The sequence below is a fragment of the Dromiciops gliroides genome, chromosome 1 (assembly GCF_019393635.1).
Source record: "Dromiciops gliroides isolate mDroGli1 chromosome 1, mDroGli1.pri, whole genome shotgun sequence".
Taxonomy (NCBI): Eukaryota; Metazoa; Chordata; class Mammalia; order Microbiotheria; family Microbiotheriidae; genus Dromiciops; species Dromiciops gliroides.
Genome location: NC_057861.1, coordinates 428,997,748 through 429,017,246, shown reverse-complemented (window position 1 = coordinate 429,017,246; position 19,499 = coordinate 428,997,748). Strand labels below are relative to the sequence as shown.

The following is a 19,499-nucleotide window of genomic DNA, read 5'->3' as shown; positions in this document are numbered from 1 at the left end:
TAGTTACAAAGGAGCTGAGGACATAGTGTCAGTGGAGCAATATAAACAAATCACTAGATTAATCCTATGTTTGCATGTTGTCTCCCCCATTAGATGGTGAGATCCTTGAGGATGGGAACTGCCTTTTGCCTTTTTTTAAATCTCTAGCACTTAGCACAGTGCCTGACACTGTAAGAGCCACATATTAAATTTAATAAAATAAATAAAATTATTTTAAATAAATAAAATAAAATAATAAATACAAATTTATTGATTGATGGAAAATACATAGTCAAGTCAACAAGTATTTATTAAACCTCTGATATATGCCAGCTACTGTCGGTCAACAAGCATTCATTAAGCACCTGCTTTGAGCTAGGCAATGCACTGTGCTAGATGCAGGAAATACAAAGACAAGTATGAAAAATCTCCACCCTCAAGGAGCATACATTCCATCAGGAGAAATAAGTACACACATACACAGATGTACATTACACACACACACACACACACACACACACACACACACAGAGTATACGATTATAATGATACATTAAATAAGAAGTGACACGTATAAAGAATTTAAAGAAACACAGGAAAATTTGTATGAATTAATACAGAATGAAATAACAGAACCAGGAGAACACTATGTATAAAGTGATGACAATAATAAAATGAATACTAAAAGAAAATCTTACTATGAGCAAATGCAATAACAAATCTTGTACCTGGAAACAACAGCAACAATAGATAATGAAATATATCTGCCTCCTCTAAGGGGGATTACAGGGATAGAATGATGTGTACATCACCAAATATGGCCAATGTATTGATTGCTTTTTCTTAATCTTTGTTCTTTGCTACAATGCTGGGATGAGATGGGATAGAAAGATATATGTTTAGAACTGAATTCTATGTAAAAAGAAAAGGCACCAAATAAAATCTTTTTTTTAAATTATCTCTTCCTCTCTACCCCCCCCCATTTTATAGAAGAGTAACTGATTTGGGGTGGGGGGAGAAGAGGAAAGAAAGATATGCCCAAAGTCACACAACCAGCTAGTTATCAGCAGAGATGGTCCTAGAAGCCAAATCTTGTCCTATGAGAGGCAAGTCCCAAGTGCTATCTCTGCTAAAGACAGTACATTACATTTGCACTGACAGATCTCTAACAACAAGCAATAGTCACTGAATCTGCTCAGTGTTATTTATGTCAGGGTGATATTTCTCAGGTTTGTTGGTTTGTAAGGGAGAGGTGGAAGTAAGATAGCCATGCTGAGCATTTATTTCCCTATGCTCTGTTTTGCCTATAGTCTATATCCTGAAATCAGCACATCTTCAGGCCGCATGTCATGGAATATAGAGATCCAGCCTCAAAGCCAGGAAGGGCTGAATTCAAGTCCTGACTCTAGCACATACTTTTGACTGTATGACCTTGAGGAAGTCATTTGAACTTTTCAGTGCCCTAGGCAGATGCACAACAGCTGCAGCTCTGCATTGCTGGCAGATAGAATTTTCTTCCTGGAAATTGATTCCATCCATGAAATCACAGGTCCACTTCCGCCTCTCTCCTTCCCTCCCCCCCAACTGAAATGGGAACTTTAGGAATTCCCCATGTGAAGGCAAGAGGTTGGGCTTTAAATCCAATACATTTCTGGATGTCCAAATCCTCATTAAGTAACTCTTTCTCATGGCTTCAGCACTGGCCACCTCAGGCCTCCAGAAGCTGTAGTGAAAGAAGTCAGAGGGCCCAGAGAATCAATGGGGAAAAAAATAATCCAATGGGACAACACCATACAAAGTCTCCCAAAATACCCCCTGCAAACACTCCTCTCCCCAACCCCTCTTGTCTCTTCCTTCCACAAAATGTGAGCACGGCTCGAAGAGGCAGAATGTATTTCATGGTTTTCTGTATATAATGGTTTCAACATTTGTTTGTTTGGAAGCTGGGCCTCCAACGCAAACAGTGTTTCTATGCCTATAAAAAAAAATCTGCCTAAAACAGACTAAGAAGGCTGGAAAAATGAATTTCTTGTCCTACAATTTGCCAAATCGAGCAGGTCTAATCACCTTGGATTTCAATCACATTATTAATTCTACCTCAGGTGGCTTAAATTGTCAATTAACACAGTAAAAATCACCCTGGAAAGAATGGCGACCTTCGCTTCTCCTGACAGCCTCTTATCTAAGTGCAAGTGAAATTGATTATTTTGGAAAATTGCTATAAAAAAATACACACTCACTTTATAAAGATTACCAGGATCATTATCTTGTAACATTCCATAAACTTTTCAAACACCCCATTTTACTGCCTTCTCCTTGACATTCTTGGCTCTGGCCTTCCAGAGATAATTCATAACACAAGCACTAGTGGTCAGTGGATTGAACTGTTAGCTCTCTTTGGTTTACAGAAGGTCAGAACCTGTCTCATTGGTTTAGAGATGAATATCATAACTTCTGAGCATATGTTATGTATTCAGTTATTTTCAGTCATGTCTGACTCTCATTTGTGGTTTTCTTGGCAAAGACATTTCCTTCTCCAGCTTCTCCAGCTCATTTTACAGATGAGGAAACTGAGATAAACAGGGTTAAGTGACTTGCCCAGGGTCACACTGTAAAGAATTAATTGTTATTTGAGGTTTTTATACCTCGGCGTGCACTGGCCTGAAACCACACGGTGCTCCACCCACTGGATGTAGCTGTTGCCATGGCGCTGGCACCTCACGTCATCACCACTCACCGACGCCTACATGGGCCTGGCAAAATTATAATGATTGGGAGCCTAGTGAGGGCAGTCATGTGACTGTCAGAGCGGCCAGACAATTGGATGGGCGCTGTGTGGGGTTTCGGGGAATGGGGAGAAGTCGCCATTCTAGCTGGAAGCTGGAAGGTGACAGGAGTGGGGCTGTGCATTCTTAGCTGATTCCTGATCCGTGGTATTTTTTCAGGTTGTATAATTTCCCTTTCCCCATTTTATTTCCTTTCCCTTGATCCTACTGATCCTGTTTGTGGTGTTGTTTATTTTTTTCAGTTCGTTCTTGTTAAAAATAAATCCTGTTCTGTTTTGAGGAAGGCTGCCAGTCTCCTTCCTTGCCCCAATATTGCGGCAAGCCACTTAGCTAACACTCCCCAATTAAAAATTGGTCCCCACAACACTGATAATAAGTGTCTGAAGCCAGATTTTAACTCACAAAGGGAAGTCTTCCTGATTCCAGGCCCAGTACTCTATCCACTGTGCCACCCAGCTGCCCCAACTTTTGAATACCAATAATTAAATCAAGGTTTACATATGGTCTAAAAAATGTGATTCTTAATACATTCTATGACCATTTGTGTCCCCCAAGGCCCTATCTTGGACCTTCTTCTCCCTCTATACTATTTCACTTGGTGATCTCATCAGCGCCCACGGATTCAATTATCATCCCTTCGCAGATGATATTTCTCCTGAAATTCTCTTCTCTTCCTAACATCCCTATGATTGGTAGGTACTACTATCCTACCAATCATGCAGGCTCACAACCTAGAAATCCTCATGTGCTCTTCATTCTCTCTCTCACACCCACCATATCCAACCAGTTGCCAAATCCAATCATTTCTTTTTTCTTTTTTTTGCAGGGCAATGAGAGTTAAGTGACTTGTCCAAGGTCACACAGCTAGTAAGTGTCAAGTGTCTGGGGCCGGGTTTGAACTCAGGTACTCCTGAATCCAGGGCCAGTGCTTCATCCACTGTGCCACCTAGCTGCCCCCAAGTCCAATCATTTCTACCTTTGTGCCCTATCTCATATATTCCAACTAATAACCTCTCACACTGCCATGCCCTACCACTTTGAAAAGCTGTCATCGCTACACAATTGGGCTATGGCAACAGCTTCCTGTTTGGTGTCCCTGCCTCATCTTTTCCCTGCTCTATTCCATCCTCCACTCATCCGTCAAAGTAATCTTCCTAAAGTTCCTGTCTGACCATGTCATCTCCCATTCAGTAAACTCTACTGGTGAGCTGTAGGATTAAATATAAAATCCTTTATTTGGCTTTTAAAGCTTTTCATAGGCTGGCCCTCCTCTGTCTTTCCAGTCTTACAGCTTACTCCCTTTCCTGTACTCTACAGAGTAGTGGCACTGGCTTCCTTATTTCTCCTTGACCAAAACACTATCTCCCAGCTAAATATACATTTTTTTTTTGATGAGGCAATTGGGGTTAAGTGACTCGCCCAGGGTCACACAGCTAGTGTCAAGTGACTGAGGCCGGATTTGAACTCGGGTCCTCCTGAATCCAGGGCCAGTGCTCTATCCACTACACCACCTAGCTGCTCCCTAAATATACATTTTCTTTTTTCTTTTTTTCTTTTTTTTAGTGAGGCAATTGGGGTTAAGTGACTTGCCCAGGGTCATACAACTAGTAAGTATTAAGTGTCTGAGGCTGCATTTGAACTCAGGTACTCCTGACTCCAGGGCTGGGGCTCTATCCACTGCGCCACCTAGCTGCCCCCTAAATATACATTTTCACTGGCTGTCCTCCATGCATGGAATTCTCTCCCTTCTCACCTCAGCTTCCTAGCTTTCCTAAACTCCTTCAGGTTTCAGCTAAAATCCTACCTTCTGCACAAAGCTTCTCCTGTCCCCCCACCCTTGTTACTAGTGGCTTCCCTCTGTTGATCACCTCCAATTTGCCCAGAATATATCTTGTTTGTGCATAGTTGTTTGCACACTATCTCTCCCATTAGACTGTGAGGGCCTAGTAGAGACTAGTTTTGGGGACTTTTCCCTTTTTCTTTGTATCCCTAATGCCTAGCACAAGGCATGGAACATAGTAGGCACTTTTTAATACTTGTAAACTTGACTTGTCCCCTTTTCTGTACATAGACATGGAGAGATTGTTAGTTTGCACTGATGGTGGGATTCCCCACATCCAACAAGTCAAGAATCCATTAGAGTATAGAACTTGATTTTGGCCCTTCTTTTATTAGAACCATATGGTTGGGGCCAGCTAGGTGGCTCAGTGGATAAAGCACCGGCCCTGGATTCAGGAGTACCTGAGTTCAAGTCCGGCCTCAGACACTTGACATTTACTAGCTGTGTGACCCTGGGCAAGTCACTTAACCCCCATTGCCCTGCAAAAAACAAAAACAAAAAACAAAAAGAACCATATGGTTGGGGCATCTAGGTGGCACAGCGGATAAAGCACTGGCCCTGGATTCAGGAGTACCTGAGTTCAAATCCGGACTCAGACACTTGACATTTAGTAGCTGTGTGACCCTGGGCAAGTCACTTAACCCCCACTGCCCCGCCAAAAAAAAAAAAAAAAAAAAAAAGAACTGTATGGTTTCCTAAGATCAGCAAACTACAGATTCCAGCCTCTAGCTCATTTGAGATTATATCTAAGTCCCAGCCTGTTGGAAACAAAGAACCTCATAAAATGTCAATAAATATGTGTTCCTGATGATTATTCATATCACAGCCCAAAGTGTAAACACTGGTTCTATCTAATAAGTAACAGAAGTAGACTAAGTCAGGATAAAAGGACTCAATTTCCCCCATCCCCTCCTTTCTCTGAAATTTTATACATCCATCTCTTTGTTCCATGTTTCCTTGTTGGTCCACTGGAGCTATACCCACAGAAAACACAAAAGCTACAAAAAGAAATGAAAATATACGTCACCACGTACTAATTAATTGCACAGCTAAATCCAAACAGTACCTATTCACAATGAGGAGGTAGTATGATAGTGGAGAGACTAGAAGATCTACATTCAAATTTTCCTTCTGATTCTAATTAGCTATATAACCAGGAGAAAATTACTCAATGACAACGAGTCTCAGTTTCCTTACCTGTAAGATAGGGAAAACAGTAGTGGCAGTATCTAACTCATAGGGTTGTTGTGAAGCTCTAATAAGATAGTGTATTTAATGTACTTTGTAAGCTTTTTTACAGTATATATATATACACACACATATATATATATATGTATACACACATACATACATATGCACATATATATGTGCAAATATATGTATATAAACCCCATTCATTTATGTATAGCCAGGTAGAATTATCTTCCTTTTCTTTCAAAAACATGTCAAAACATTCCAACATCTGAAAGAGGAAAAAAATTAATTCTGTTTCCTTCTTCAGGAACATCTTTCTATCTTTTGCTATCATGCCTCTACCATTGCAGTTGAAATCCATTTTAATAAGAAACCCTAAATGTTCTACTTTGTCTTCATTCACTTTATTGAACGCTGCATCCCAGCTTCTGGATGAAGATGATTTTATATTGGACAGACTTACCTGTGGAGAAGATGAACACTGTGTTATCCCAGAGCCCATACTTGTTTAGGGCTCTGGTGACATTTCCCACAGCTTCATCCATAAGGGTCACCATTCCTGCATAATGACGCCTCTTCTTGTCTTGGATAAAGTCATATAGCTGCAGATATTCCTCAGGGACCTGAAGGGGCTCATGGACAGACTGGAGGGCGAGGTAGAGAAACAGTGGCTGGAAAAGAATGATACCAATCAGTTAAGAGAGCAATCAAAGGGGTAGCTAGGTGGTGCAGTAGATAAAGCACTGGCCTTGGATTCAGGAGGACCTGAGTTCAAATCTAGCCTCAGACACTTGACATTTAACTAGCTTTGTGACCCTGGGCAAGTTACTTAACCCTCATTGTCCTACAAACAAACAAACAAAAAACCACAAAAACACAAAAAGAGAAATCAGTCAAGTGGAAAATGTCACATAGTAAGCAGACCTGCATTTATCAACTAATTAGAGTAACAATTGCCATCTCTCCACCTTCTCCTCTCCCCAACCCCAACCCTAACTCCCAATCAGGCTATTTTTCTATATTGCTGTAAGCATTAGAATTAGGCACCTACCTTTGGAATAGAGGTTTGCCTTTCTCTACTACCATATTATGTGAGAAAATGAATATATGCATTTAAATAGCTTGCATCAAATATTTTACCAATTTGATTCCTGAGGGCTGGGAAATAAATTAATAAGTTGACTCTATCTCTCCACTTAACATAATCTTAGTGGTGCTCTAAATCAGCGGTGCCTTCTTTATCTTCCTTTTTTCTCACCTAATATAGCTCTCACCTATTACCATCTTCATTGTGTTTCAAGAGAACCTTTTGCCTGTTGGGCTAATAAAAGTCTTTTAAGCAAAGACTTCAATGTCTGAAAGTATGAACCTCATTCTCCTATTGGAGAAAATTTGACATTTAAACCACATAGAAAATTAAGTATCAGAAACTTGTAACTTAGGAATCTTTCACTGGATTATTGTTGTTCAGTCATTTTTCAGTTGTGTCAAACTCTGAGTGACCCTATATGAGGTTTTCTTGGCAAGGATACTAGAATGGTTTGCCATTTCCCTCTCCAACTCATTTGACAGATGAGGAAACTAAGGCAAACAGGGTAAAGTGACTTGCCCAGGGTCATAAGCTAGGAAGTATCAGGCCAGATTTAAATTTAGGAAGATGAGTCTTCCTGACTCCAGGTCTAGTACTCTATCTACTCCATCACCTACTTGCCCATTGGATTATTACCACTACCCTATTGTTCTCCCTCTGCATTCATATATATTATTATTCATGTCTAAACAAATAAAGTTCCATCCCTAATACCAACTTTATTAGGATCGATATCTACCAGAGTTCCCTACTGCTTAATGTGGTTTAGGTAAAGGAAATAAAGCCAGGACTTGGGGAAAGGAGGGAGGGGAAGACAGGGATCAAGCTGTGCCTCCCTTGACATGGCTGTGTTGATATGGATTCTTGGTTCACCTAGGGACATAGAAAGCCCCACCTACGTGCAATTGGGGTCCCTATAACTTGGTGGCTGCCCAAAGACCCCATGAAACATCACACTCTGGCCTTCTGAACAGATACCTTTCTATATGGAGAAGAAGACAGTACAGTGGCGAGAAGCACCACTGCATTCTTGTTGCCTGTCCATGCTATGTCAAAGATAAAGAAAACCTCTTTTGTTAAATGTTCAATGACCTATAGGTAGGTACCTCCTTTTGTCCCAGCACTGAATCTGAACAAATGCCATCGTCAGGATTGTCCCTAACACTATCCTACACATACATATAATTTTCCCTTCCATCCTCTCTCTCCATAGATCCTTCTCTCATTTCATCTAGGGAGTAGGGAGAGAGAAAATCCTTCCACCCTAGAAAGTCATCTGCATCTTCTAGTCTTAGATAATTGTCTGATGCATTGAAAGATGAAAAAATTTGTCCAGATTAACACAGTTTATAGGCAAGATGCTACCTGTCCCGCCTTCTACAAGAAGCTTTTCTCAATCCCTTTTAATTCTAGCATCTTCCCTTTGTTAGTTATTTCCTATTTATCCTGTATATAGCTTGTTTGGACATATTTGTTTATTTCTTGTCTCCCCCATTAGATTGTGAGGTTCTTGAGGGCAGGAACTGTCTTTTGTCTTTCTTTGTATTCCCAGTGCTTAGCAGGGTGCCTGGCACATAGCAGGTGCTTAATAAATGCTTACTGATTGACTGACTAGTTGACTGATCATGAAGGAGATCAAGGGAGAGAGGGGACATTGGATTACTTCCTTGAGGGTCTGTAGTCTGGGGAATTCCACCAACGTAACTTTTGTCTGACACACCTTGTGTTTAAATGGCCCAATCAGCCTCACTCCCAGAGCCCTGGAGCCCTTTCTTTCTTGTGATAACTTGTCTGTGCTCTCCCAGATCCTTGGGACTTCTCAGAGCTCCCCTTTCTCTAGTTCCCTGTATCTTCTCCATACTGCATCACGATCTAGGTCCCTCTCCAAATCTGTTTCCTGGATTCAATGACTACTACAGGTTGTTTAGAAGAACAACCTATCGGAGCAGCTAGGTGGCGCAGTGGATAGAGCACTGGCCTTAGAGTCAGGAGTACCTGAGTTCAAATCAGGCCTCAGACACTTAACACTTACTAGCTGTGTGACCCTGGGCAAGTCACTTAACCCCAATTGCCTCACTAAAAAAAAAGAAGAAGAACAAGCTATCATTCATTTTCCTATCATGTTGCTTATTTTCTGATTCACAAAGAGACTAAATAAAAAGATCATCCAGGGTGGTCTCAATTCTGCATTTGGTTTGCTATCTGGCCCCTTTTCCATGCTCAGATCTGAAAAAGACCAAATCCCTTACGGGTAAGATGGAAATGATAAAAATGGCTACATTACATATCTCACAGAGTTGTTGTAAAGGAAGAACTCTGTAAACTTTAAATATGAATAATATTTGTATAGCCCTTTAAAGTTTGCAAAGCATTTTATATACATGATTTTATTATAGCCTCACAAAAAAACTGGGAAGATAATTACTACAGATATTATCATCCCCATTTTATAGATGAAATTACAAGTTCAGAGAAGTTACATGACTTGTCTCAAGTCATATAGCTAATGAATGGACTATACAATATAAGAGAAAAATCCCCAGATTTCAAGTTAGAGGACTTGGGTTATTATTTTTTTTAAAGACTCAGTCTCCTCTCTCTCAGGCTAGAAGTACAACTGTCAGTCACAGGCCTGATCCCACTGTTGATGAGCATAGATGCTTTGACCTGCTCTATTTCTAACCTTAGCCAGCTTTTATCTCCTTACACAGCTGTTTCCCTGTCCCCACTCTGATTTGGGGAGACACCATATTGGTTACAAACAGTACAAATACCAGTTCACATGCAATCATCCAGGCATAGGTGATGAGGGCCTGCACTAAAGTGTTGCAGAGAAGAAAGCAGTGCAGAGTGTTGGAGGAGAGAAGGGGGTCTCTTTGGAGATGGTGCAAAGGTGAAATTGACAGGCTTTGGCAATACCTTGGATGTGGAGAGGCAAGAGATAGTGAAGAATCCAATGTGACTTCTAGATTGTGAGCCTGAGGGACTGGGAGGATGGTGCTGCCCTCTACAGTAACAGGGAAGGTGCACGGAAGAGATGTAGGGAGAAAGATTCTGCTTTAGACATGCTGAGTTTAAGCTGTCTACTGGGCATCCAGTTTGAGACGTCTGAAAGACAGTTGGAGACGTGAGACTGGGCATCAACAGAGTATGTGACTTTGGGCAAGTGTTCTTAGACCACATTTTCTCATCCATAAAATGAGAAGGTTGGCCTGGGTGGCCTCTAATGTCTCTTCTAGCTTTAGCTCTTTATTCATATATCATATATTTCTATTAACCATGTTATCAACGCATCTAATGAAAAATTACAACAATGTGTTTGCTAAGGATCTTGGAACAAAATAAAAACAGTTACAAGACTTGTTTGGGCATTGTCTCTAATATAAAGTCAATATTTTAAATAAATTAGATGTCACAAAAGTTAACTTACACACAGTATAGCCTCATTAATTTTTATTTTGGTGAACTCAGAATCTATGAAAATTTGATCTCTAGGTTAGACTGAGGTATTTCTCCCATGAATGTAAATTTACTTTCATACCATCTTTGAAAAAAAAGGCTGAACAAATTCATAACATTAAAAAAATTCATAATGTTAAAAAAGATTATGGGAGAAATTCTAAACCTATTTAAGAGAATAAAATATTTTCAACTGTTTGCATTACTTTTCTAATCATGCTTTATACAAAAGCATAGTTGTTTACATGTATATATGTATGAGTACAAATATAGAGAGACAAGCATACATACACATACATGAAAGTAACAAAACTAGGTTTCTTCTTTAATGTCCTATAGTCCATAATATTCATATATTTATGCTGGCCTTTTCCTAAACTATTCTGAATGAGCAAAGCTTGCCCCTTACTGCATGTGTATCCTTGGGCAGTCAATCGATCAATTAATTAATTGACAAATATTTATTAAGTGCCTCCTGTGTTCCAAACACTGCCCTAGGTGCTGGAGATAAGAACAAGAAAAGAATCAATTCTGGGGCAGCTAGATGGCACAATGGATAAGGCACCGGCTTTGGATTCAGGAAGACCTAAGTTCAAGTCTAGCCTCAGACACTTGACACTTACTACCTGTGTGACCCTGGGCAAGTCACTTAACCCTCATTGCCCTGCAAAAGGAAAAAAAAAACATTAAAAAGAAAAAGAAAAGGAAAAGAAATAATTCCTACTCAAGAAGAACTTATTATAATGGGGGGAAAAGAACATGTAAAAATAATGCAGCATAAGGTAAAGAAATACAAATCTATCAAAAAGTATTTAAATACAATGTAGTTTTGGAGGGAGGGTACTAAGAGTTGGGAGAATCAGGAAAGGCTTGTTATGGGAGATGGTGCATGAGTGCACCAATTTTGTGTAACTTGCCTCACTTAAATCCAATTTATACACAAGTCCAGACATCACCCCATGATGTCACTGACCCTCTTTGAAAACAAAGGACAAAGAAAAACAACAACAAAGGAAGAGAGGTACTCCATGAGGTAGAAGAATGGAGGGAGTGAATTCCAGGCAGATGGCCAAAGCAAAGGCACAAAGATAAGAGATGAAGAGCTTTATGTGAGGAACAGAGGTCATTTTGGCTGGATCAGATGGTGGTGGAGGAAAAGTAATATCCCTCCACCGGTGGGAAAGAGAGGTTAGGGCCAGATTGTGTAGGGTTTAAAAAGCTAAATAGAAGAATTTATATTTTATCCTTCAGGTAAAAAGAAGTCACTGGAGTTGGTTGAGTAGGGGAATAACATGGTCAGATCTGTGTTTAAGGAAAAATATCTTAATAGCAATGTGTAACATAGTCTAAAGCACAGAGCAATTTGAGGCAAATCACCTGACCTCTCTAGGCCTCAGTTTCCAAAATTTTAAAATGAAGGAAGTGGGATCATATGACCATCTAAAGTCCCTTCCAGCTCTAAATCTGAGTCTGTGATCCTTAATGGCATAATAATTAATAATAATAGCTAGTGTTTATATAGCACTTACTGTGTGCCAGGTACTCTGCTAAGTTAACAATTTATTATCTTGTTTGATCCTCACCACAACCCTGGGAGGTAGGTGCTATTATTATGCTTTCTTTTTTTTTTTTTTACAGTCAAGGCAGGCAGAGGTTAAGTGACTTATTCAGGGTTATATAGCTAATGAGTATCTGAGGTCATATTTGAATTCAGATCTTCTAGATTCCAGGCCCAGCACTCTATCCACTGCACCATCTAGCTTGATATCTCATTATTTGAAAAGAAACAGCAAGCCCTTTCCTAAAAGATAGTATCAAAGGTAAAAAAGGAAGTTATCTTCCTCTAGACAAAATAAAGTATTGTTGAAGGGTGACCCAAAAGAAGATGATCCAAATGCCCTGCACCTTTCAGTGACTCGGTGTACTTTAATTTCACAGGCAGCTAAATTTCACACTTCCTCAGGAAGAATATCCCTAGGAATAAGCAAGCTTGATCACTATGCCATCAAGTTCCCCCTGACCAATGTGTCATTTATAAAGAAGATTGAGGACAACAGAGCCATGGTAGATATCATGGATCTCAAGGCCAAGAAGCATCAGATCAAGCAAGTCATAAAGAAGATATATGACACTGATGTGACCATGAGGAAGACATTCATCTAGACCAATGGGAAGAAGAAGGTCTATGTCTGACCTGCCCCAAATTATAAGGCTTTGGCTGTTATCATTAAAATTAGAATCTTCTAATCCATGTCTAGTTACCTCATAACACATGTAATAAACAGGAAGGAAAAAAGGAAGGGAGGAAGGAAGGAAGAAAGGAAGAAGGAAGAGAGGAAAAAAGGAAAGAAGGGAGGAGTGAAGAAAGGAACGGAGGGTGGGAGGGAGGGAGAAAAGGAGGCAGGGAAAAAGGGAAAGAATGAGAGAGGAAAAGAGGCAGGAAGAAAGGGAAAGGAAAAGTGAGGGAGGAAAGGAAAGAGAGAAAGAGAAAAATAAAAATGAAAGGAAGAAAGCAAAAGAAGAAAGAATGTACCTTCTGAGCCGGATGGTTAGCAATAAGGTCTATAGCCCTTTCTGTAAATATATTTGTTGAATACATATTTTTGTAACCTTCTGCAACATCTTCTCCATCTCTAAAATCAAGAGCACATCGGGTGACATTCAGGGCATCAATGTGTACACAGCGTTTATGGGAGTAGTAATCTTCACTGCCTAGGAGATACCCTACAATGAGAATGGAAGATGAAAGCAGTCAGCACAGCATAAGACTTATTATATAAACAAATGTTTCAGCATTTAATCACCTAATGCGATTGATTACCCATGACAAGGCTAATCAGATGACAAGGCTAATCAGAGCATGATTCCTTAACATCTCTATATTTGATACTGTAAAGCATAAAAATTTCATTTGTGGTGACATTCTAACCTATGACCCCAGGATGATCTGGAAAACAGTAGCTCAGCTGTTTTATAAGGCAAGTGGGTGATATCAGTGAAATATATTTAAAAAGCTCAGAGCTCACATGAAGTAAAGGGAATGGTGCCCTGCGCTTCTAAAGTTAGAATGAAGCTCAGGAAACAGCTGTAGTTGGCATGATCTGGACATCTGGTTTTGTTTGGAGGGGGTATGGGAGATGGTTTTGTTCCTGATCTCCTCAGATTGTTTGTGATACCGGTTTCCCAGGAGCAGCTAAGTCATCCCTAGTCGGATACTGACACCAGCTGGTGAAAGACAAATCTTTCCCAATAAAGCCATCGTATGGAATACCCATAAAACCAACTCAAAAGCTGTGAATAATTAGACTTTCATATATTTAAATTCCTTCAGGGAGTCAGATATCAACTGCCCGCCTGCCCTATATATGGGGGCTAAGAGATGAGAAGAGAAATAGGTAGCCTCTATCAGTAGTTCTGTAAACATTACTGGAGTCTCCTATTAAAACATTAAGATGGACAACCTTGTTCTTTATTACAGGCGCCATCTACAGACAGATAGTGGCAAATTTCCCTGAAGACGTGGCTAATGGAATGAGCCTTCTCCCCAGTTCCAAACCCCAACCTACACAGTCAGAACCTCCCACACATCATAAAAACAAATGGACATGGGGCAGCTAGATGGCGCAGTGGATAAAGCACTGGCCCTGGATTCAGGAGTACCTGAGTTCAAATCCGGCCTCAGACACTTGATACTAGCTATGTGACCCTGGGCAAGTCACTTAACCCCCATTGCCCGGCAAAAACAAAACAAAACAAAACAAAACAAAAAAACAGACACTAGGCAGGTTTCTTAACATTTCCTGGCCTTAGCTGTCTTATCTGTAAAATGAAGGGGTTGGATTAGATGTACTCTTAGGTGCTTTCCAGCTCAACATCTTTCCTCTTAACAATTCTTTCCAAATGGCTCCCCTTCCTCCATGATTCATCCAATCAGAGGCCCCTCGTGGTAACAAATGCTTTGTTCTCTGGCTAAATGGTTCTTATGTTGAACAATATCAGGGGGCATAATGAGGCAAAGCAAAAAAAAAAAGTAAAAGATTTTTTAAAAGGAACTGTACATAGTTCTCAAAATAATGTAGTTTTTTAAAAATACAAACATACACACAACCCCATAAAATCACTCCTTCATATGTCATAGTGCTAGAAACCTGAAGCATTTGCTTTAAGGTATTTGATTTGCAAAGTTCCTATAAAAATCATATTGTTTTTGTTGGGGGGTGGATGAGATGTTAGGAGACTTGGGGTGGGAGAGTGTGGGAGGGAGGGAGGGAGGAGTGTTCTATTTCTGTGCTGTACCAATGATTTATTATGTGACCTTGTGGAACACACTTCAGCTTGTCCACCTGTAAACTGCAGACAATAAGCTTATCATCTAGGGGAATCTATCCAGATGAGAGGCCTGGTACAAAGATGTTATATATGTGCCAAATATTAATATTGAAAAGATCTAATAAATAAGAGGACACCAGAGAAATGACAGCTATTTGTTCACACATTTCTTTGTCCCACTCCATTAATTTACAAATAGCTTAACCGCCAAACTGATTTCAAGTAATAAAATAATAATTATTATTATGAGCATACAGAGCTTTTTATCTTTAGAGTGATTTACAAACATGAATTTATCTTCTGAAAGCCATCAGTCCCTAAAAGTGTGTTATTACCTGTGACTTTCTTGGAAACATAAAAAAAATGTTTTTGAACAATTCTGTCTCTGACTTTAAAAACACACAACAGTCAATACATAATAATAATGCTAGCCATATGGCAGGAATATTTGGAGTATTATGGAAGCATTGCAGAGGAGGAAATGTAAACCTGATTTATTCGCCCTAAAAATAAGATATCTACCCCTGATCTGGACCAATCCCTTCATTTCTCAGATGAGGAAATTGATGCTCAAAGGGGGAAAAACCCCACTTGCCCAAGGTTACTGAGGAAGTAAGTGGCAAAGCCAGGATTCAAAGCCAGGTCTTCTGTCTCCAAATCGAGTGCTCTTCCCATTTGCTTACACTGCCTCCCAAAAAGAACTGTCTTTATAAACATGCCTGCCCTTCATAAAAAACTTTGGGGTATCTCTCCCTCCACCTTAACCAGGGAAATAAAATCTATTTACTTTGAAAGCAAAAGACTACCCAGATGGGGAGAAGAGTGCTGAGGGAAAAGACTGACCCACACAATGATCAGCTACAATTCCAGAAAACCCATGATGACCCACCTCCTTCCTAAGAGAAAGATGTTGGATTCAGGGTGTAGAATGAGACATACATTTCTGGGCATGGCTAATGCAAGAAAATGTTTATGAAGATAGCATAATAAAGACTGATTCAGTAGGCATTGATGTTTCCAGTTATTTCATCTGATTATAGTTGTGTGTGTTTTATTAGAGGGCTACAGTTGGAGAAAACTGTAAACACACACACACGCACACACACACACACACACACACACACACATCATGAGAATTCCCATTACCAAAGTAGGTATCAAATCCTCTGCGTGTTGGAAGACATTCTTTCCGGAACATGCCCAAGTGCCACTTTCCAACCATATGAGTGACATATCCAGCCTCCTGGAGAAGTTCGGGCAGCAGCTTTTCATCAAGGGGTATGCAGCTAGGTTGACAGGGCCATATAATTTGATGCTGTAAACCTGTATGGATCTTAAAAGAACAAACACAAGATCATGGATTAATGACATTGTAACCCTCTATATGAGCGTATGGAGTGGCTGCCCAGTACTATGGGTACAATGCTAGACTTGGGACTTCTATTCTTGTCCCTTCAGAGGTTTCAGCAGTATAATGTACTTCTGAAATGGATCTGATTAGACAATAAAATGCTTGTGAGGATGTTCTATAAAAGCAAAAACAAAACAACCTTTGTCTATACTTGTTATAAAGGATTTCCTATTGTGGGGGGGGGGATAGGGCAAGGAAAGATAGAAATATGAAAGAAAAGAACAATAAGAGCCTCAATGGAATATTCTTTTTTTTTTGTAAACTTTTTTTTTGGTTTTTGTTTTTTGTTTTTTTGTTGTTTTTTGCAGGGCAATGAGGGTTAAGTGACTTGCCCAGGGTCACACAGCTAGTAAGTGTCAAGTGTCTGAGGCAGGATTTGAACTCAGGTACTCCTGACTCCAGGGCCGGTGCTCTATCCACTGTGCCACCTAGCTGCCCCCCGGAATATTCTTTTTTTTTGGAATATTCTTTTTAATATACAGAAGAGAGAACTGGGAAATGGCTGAACAAATTATGGTATAAGGAATATAATAGAATCCTATTGTGCTGTAAGAAATGATGAAGTGGATAGTTTTCTGAGAAACCTTGGAAAACTTAAATGAACAGCAGAGTGAAGTGAGCAAAGACGATTTCTACAATGAGAGAAAAATAATTTCTATAATAACAGCATTATAAAACAAACAACTTTGAAAAACTTAAGAACTCTGCCCAACACAATGACCAACCATGATGAAACATGACACTCATCTCCTGACAGAGAGATGTTGAATTTAGGGTTTGGAAATTGCCAATGCAGGAATTTGTTTAGCTTGATGACTATGCATATTTGTTACATGGTTTTTGTTTTGTTTTGTTTTTTCCCCCAAATCAAATGAGATATTTGGTTTTTGTTTTTAATTTCTTAATTGGGGGGGGGCGGGGAAATGAGGGTTAACTGACTTGCCCAGGGTCATACAACTAGTCTGTATCAAGTGTCTGAGGCTGGATTTGAACTCAGGTCCTCCTGAATGCAAGGCCTGTGCTTTATCCACTGTGCCACCTAGCTGCCCCAAATGAGATATTTGTAAAGCAATTAGCACAGCATGTGTCATTTAGTAAGCACTTAATAAATGCTTATTCTCTTCCCTTCCCTTTCCCAATGATATGGGGAGGTGGAAGGGAGAGAAAAATCAATATTTGTTGACTGAAAAAACAATTACATTTGAAACTAAGAAAGAAGAGAGCAGAAGGAAGTCTGAAAGGAAACAGGGACAAGCAAAACATTATGAGAATTACCAAGTTAAATTTAATGTAGACTTTAAAAAATGAAAAATAACCTGAATGTAATAGAGATTCACTAAGTCATATACAATGCTTCTTTTCTGTTTTTTAATGTACAGATATGTTTGTGTTTGTGGGTGTTTGTCAGGTTTATAATCTAAAAAAAAGTTTTAGAATAAAAAGCATTCTATAGATGGGACCTATGAAGGAAGATGCTATCTGCATCCAGAGAAAGAACTGATAGAGGTATGCATGGAATAATTTTACATACATATATACATTCATATATATATATACACACAAACATATATACATATTTTTGTCTAACGGTAGCCATCTCTAGAACCGGGAAGGGGACAGGGCAGGGAAGAAGGAGGAGGAGGAGGAGGACTAAGAGGAAGAAGAAGAAGAAAATCATGATAACTTTGTTATATATTTAAAAGGAATAGAAAGAATTGTACATAATAGATTTATAGTTTCATATGCAATCATCTTTTTTTTAATCATACCATGTTATGGAAATGCTTGTTTTATTGCAAATGTTAAAAGTAATATAAATAAAAATGTAAAAAACACACTTCCTGGTCCCCTGGGCCAAAATGGATCTGTCTTCGTACTGAACTAGCACTTTATATTTCATTGAGCATTTCATTTGCTTGTATGTCATTCATTATGCCTTATATGTATACATGCATGTCTTATTTTTCCTTTTAATTAAGTTCCACAAAGGCAAGAGACATTTTCTTCATCTTTGTAGTTGCCTAGCAACTAATGTGGTGTGTGTGTGTGTGTGTGTGTAAGGAGAGAGAGAGAGAGAGAGAGAGAGAGAGAGAGAGAGAGAGAGAGAGAGAGAGAGGTCATGCAATGGGAAGGGAAGGGTAGGGTAGGGTAGGGTAGTAAGACTGGCTCAGTTTTCCCCATCTAGTCTCTCTACTTTACATATTGAAGCCAAAGAAGACTAAGTATGATTTTTGATGTAGGAAGAAAATTAGAAATGACTATGGGTCTAGAGTAACAGAAGCAAGAAGGAGCCACCCAGTTATCAATATGGCATTCTGGGCCCAAGATGGAGCTGGAAAGAAAGCTGGGGTGAAGGGATAGGACTCCCTAAGGCTGGATTTATTTGTCCCCTTCTCCAATGAAGAAAATATCACTTAGGGGGAAGCTAGGTGGCACAGTAGATAAAGCACTGGCTCTGGATTCAGGAAGACCTGAGTTCAAATGCGGCCTCAGACACTTGACACTTACTAGCTGTGTAACTCTGGGCAAGTCACTTAACTCTCATTGCCCCACCAATAAACAAACAAACAAATAAATAAATAAATGGATAGATGGATGGATGGATGAATGGATAGATAGACAGACAGATGATAAATAGATAAATGGATAGATAGCTAGATGAATGGATGGATAGATGGATAGATGGATGGATAAGTAAGTAAATGAATGAATAGATGATAGATAGATAGATAGATAGATAGATAGATAGATAGATAGATAGATAGATAAATAAATGAATGAATAAATGAGTAAATAAATAAATAAATGACAACTGGAGGAGAAGCCAAGTAGAGAGTCCTTATAGGCTGGATGTAGGGATTGGGAGAATCCCCAAATCCCCAACACTGGCAAGGATACAGTGTCCCAGGAGGAAAAAACAGTTCTACAAAGCTGTAAATAGGAATTCTGGCACTTTAAATACATTTAGTAAAGTAGGAAGGGGAGAAGAGGAAGAGGAAAGACTAAGGTATGGCCCACTTGAATAAATGGATGATCCAGACAGACTAGAGAAAGGGGTAATGGGATCTAAAGATGTGAAGGAAAGAGGAGGCCAGAGTATTTGAAAGGGGCAAGGGCAAGGGAGAAGACTATATACCATGTATTGAACATTAGGAGAGGAAGGAGAGTAACCTAGAGGTCTATGGACCCAGACCAGATGGAGTGAACTTTACCATCACTCAAACATCCTTCAGTCAATTCTATACTCCCCTTCTTTCCTCACACATTAACCCTTCCCTTCTCCCCTCAATCTCATGCTACACTTCCCTTTGCTAACACAGAAACCAAATGAACTCCTTTTTCACCATTCTTAATGGTACCATATGCAGTCTTGAATTAAATATAGTGGATGGTGGATGGCTAAAGATGACC

At 39.6% G+C, this 19,499-nt stretch overlaps 1 protein-coding gene across 1 annotated transcript in view; it reads right to left on the bottom strand.

Moving 5' to 3' along the window:
* The window catches only part of ARSB (arylsulfatase B), a 227,634-nt gene that overhangs the window by 186,061 nt on the left and 22,074 nt on the right, over positions 1–19,499 (bottom strand). Inside the window, 3 exon segments of the mRNA XM_043969448.1 lie at positions 6,263–6,470; positions 12,882–13,072; positions 15,824–16,010. Of these exon segments, the coding sequence (XP_043825383.1) occupies positions 6,263–6,470; positions 12,882–13,072; positions 15,824–16,010 (586 nt within the window).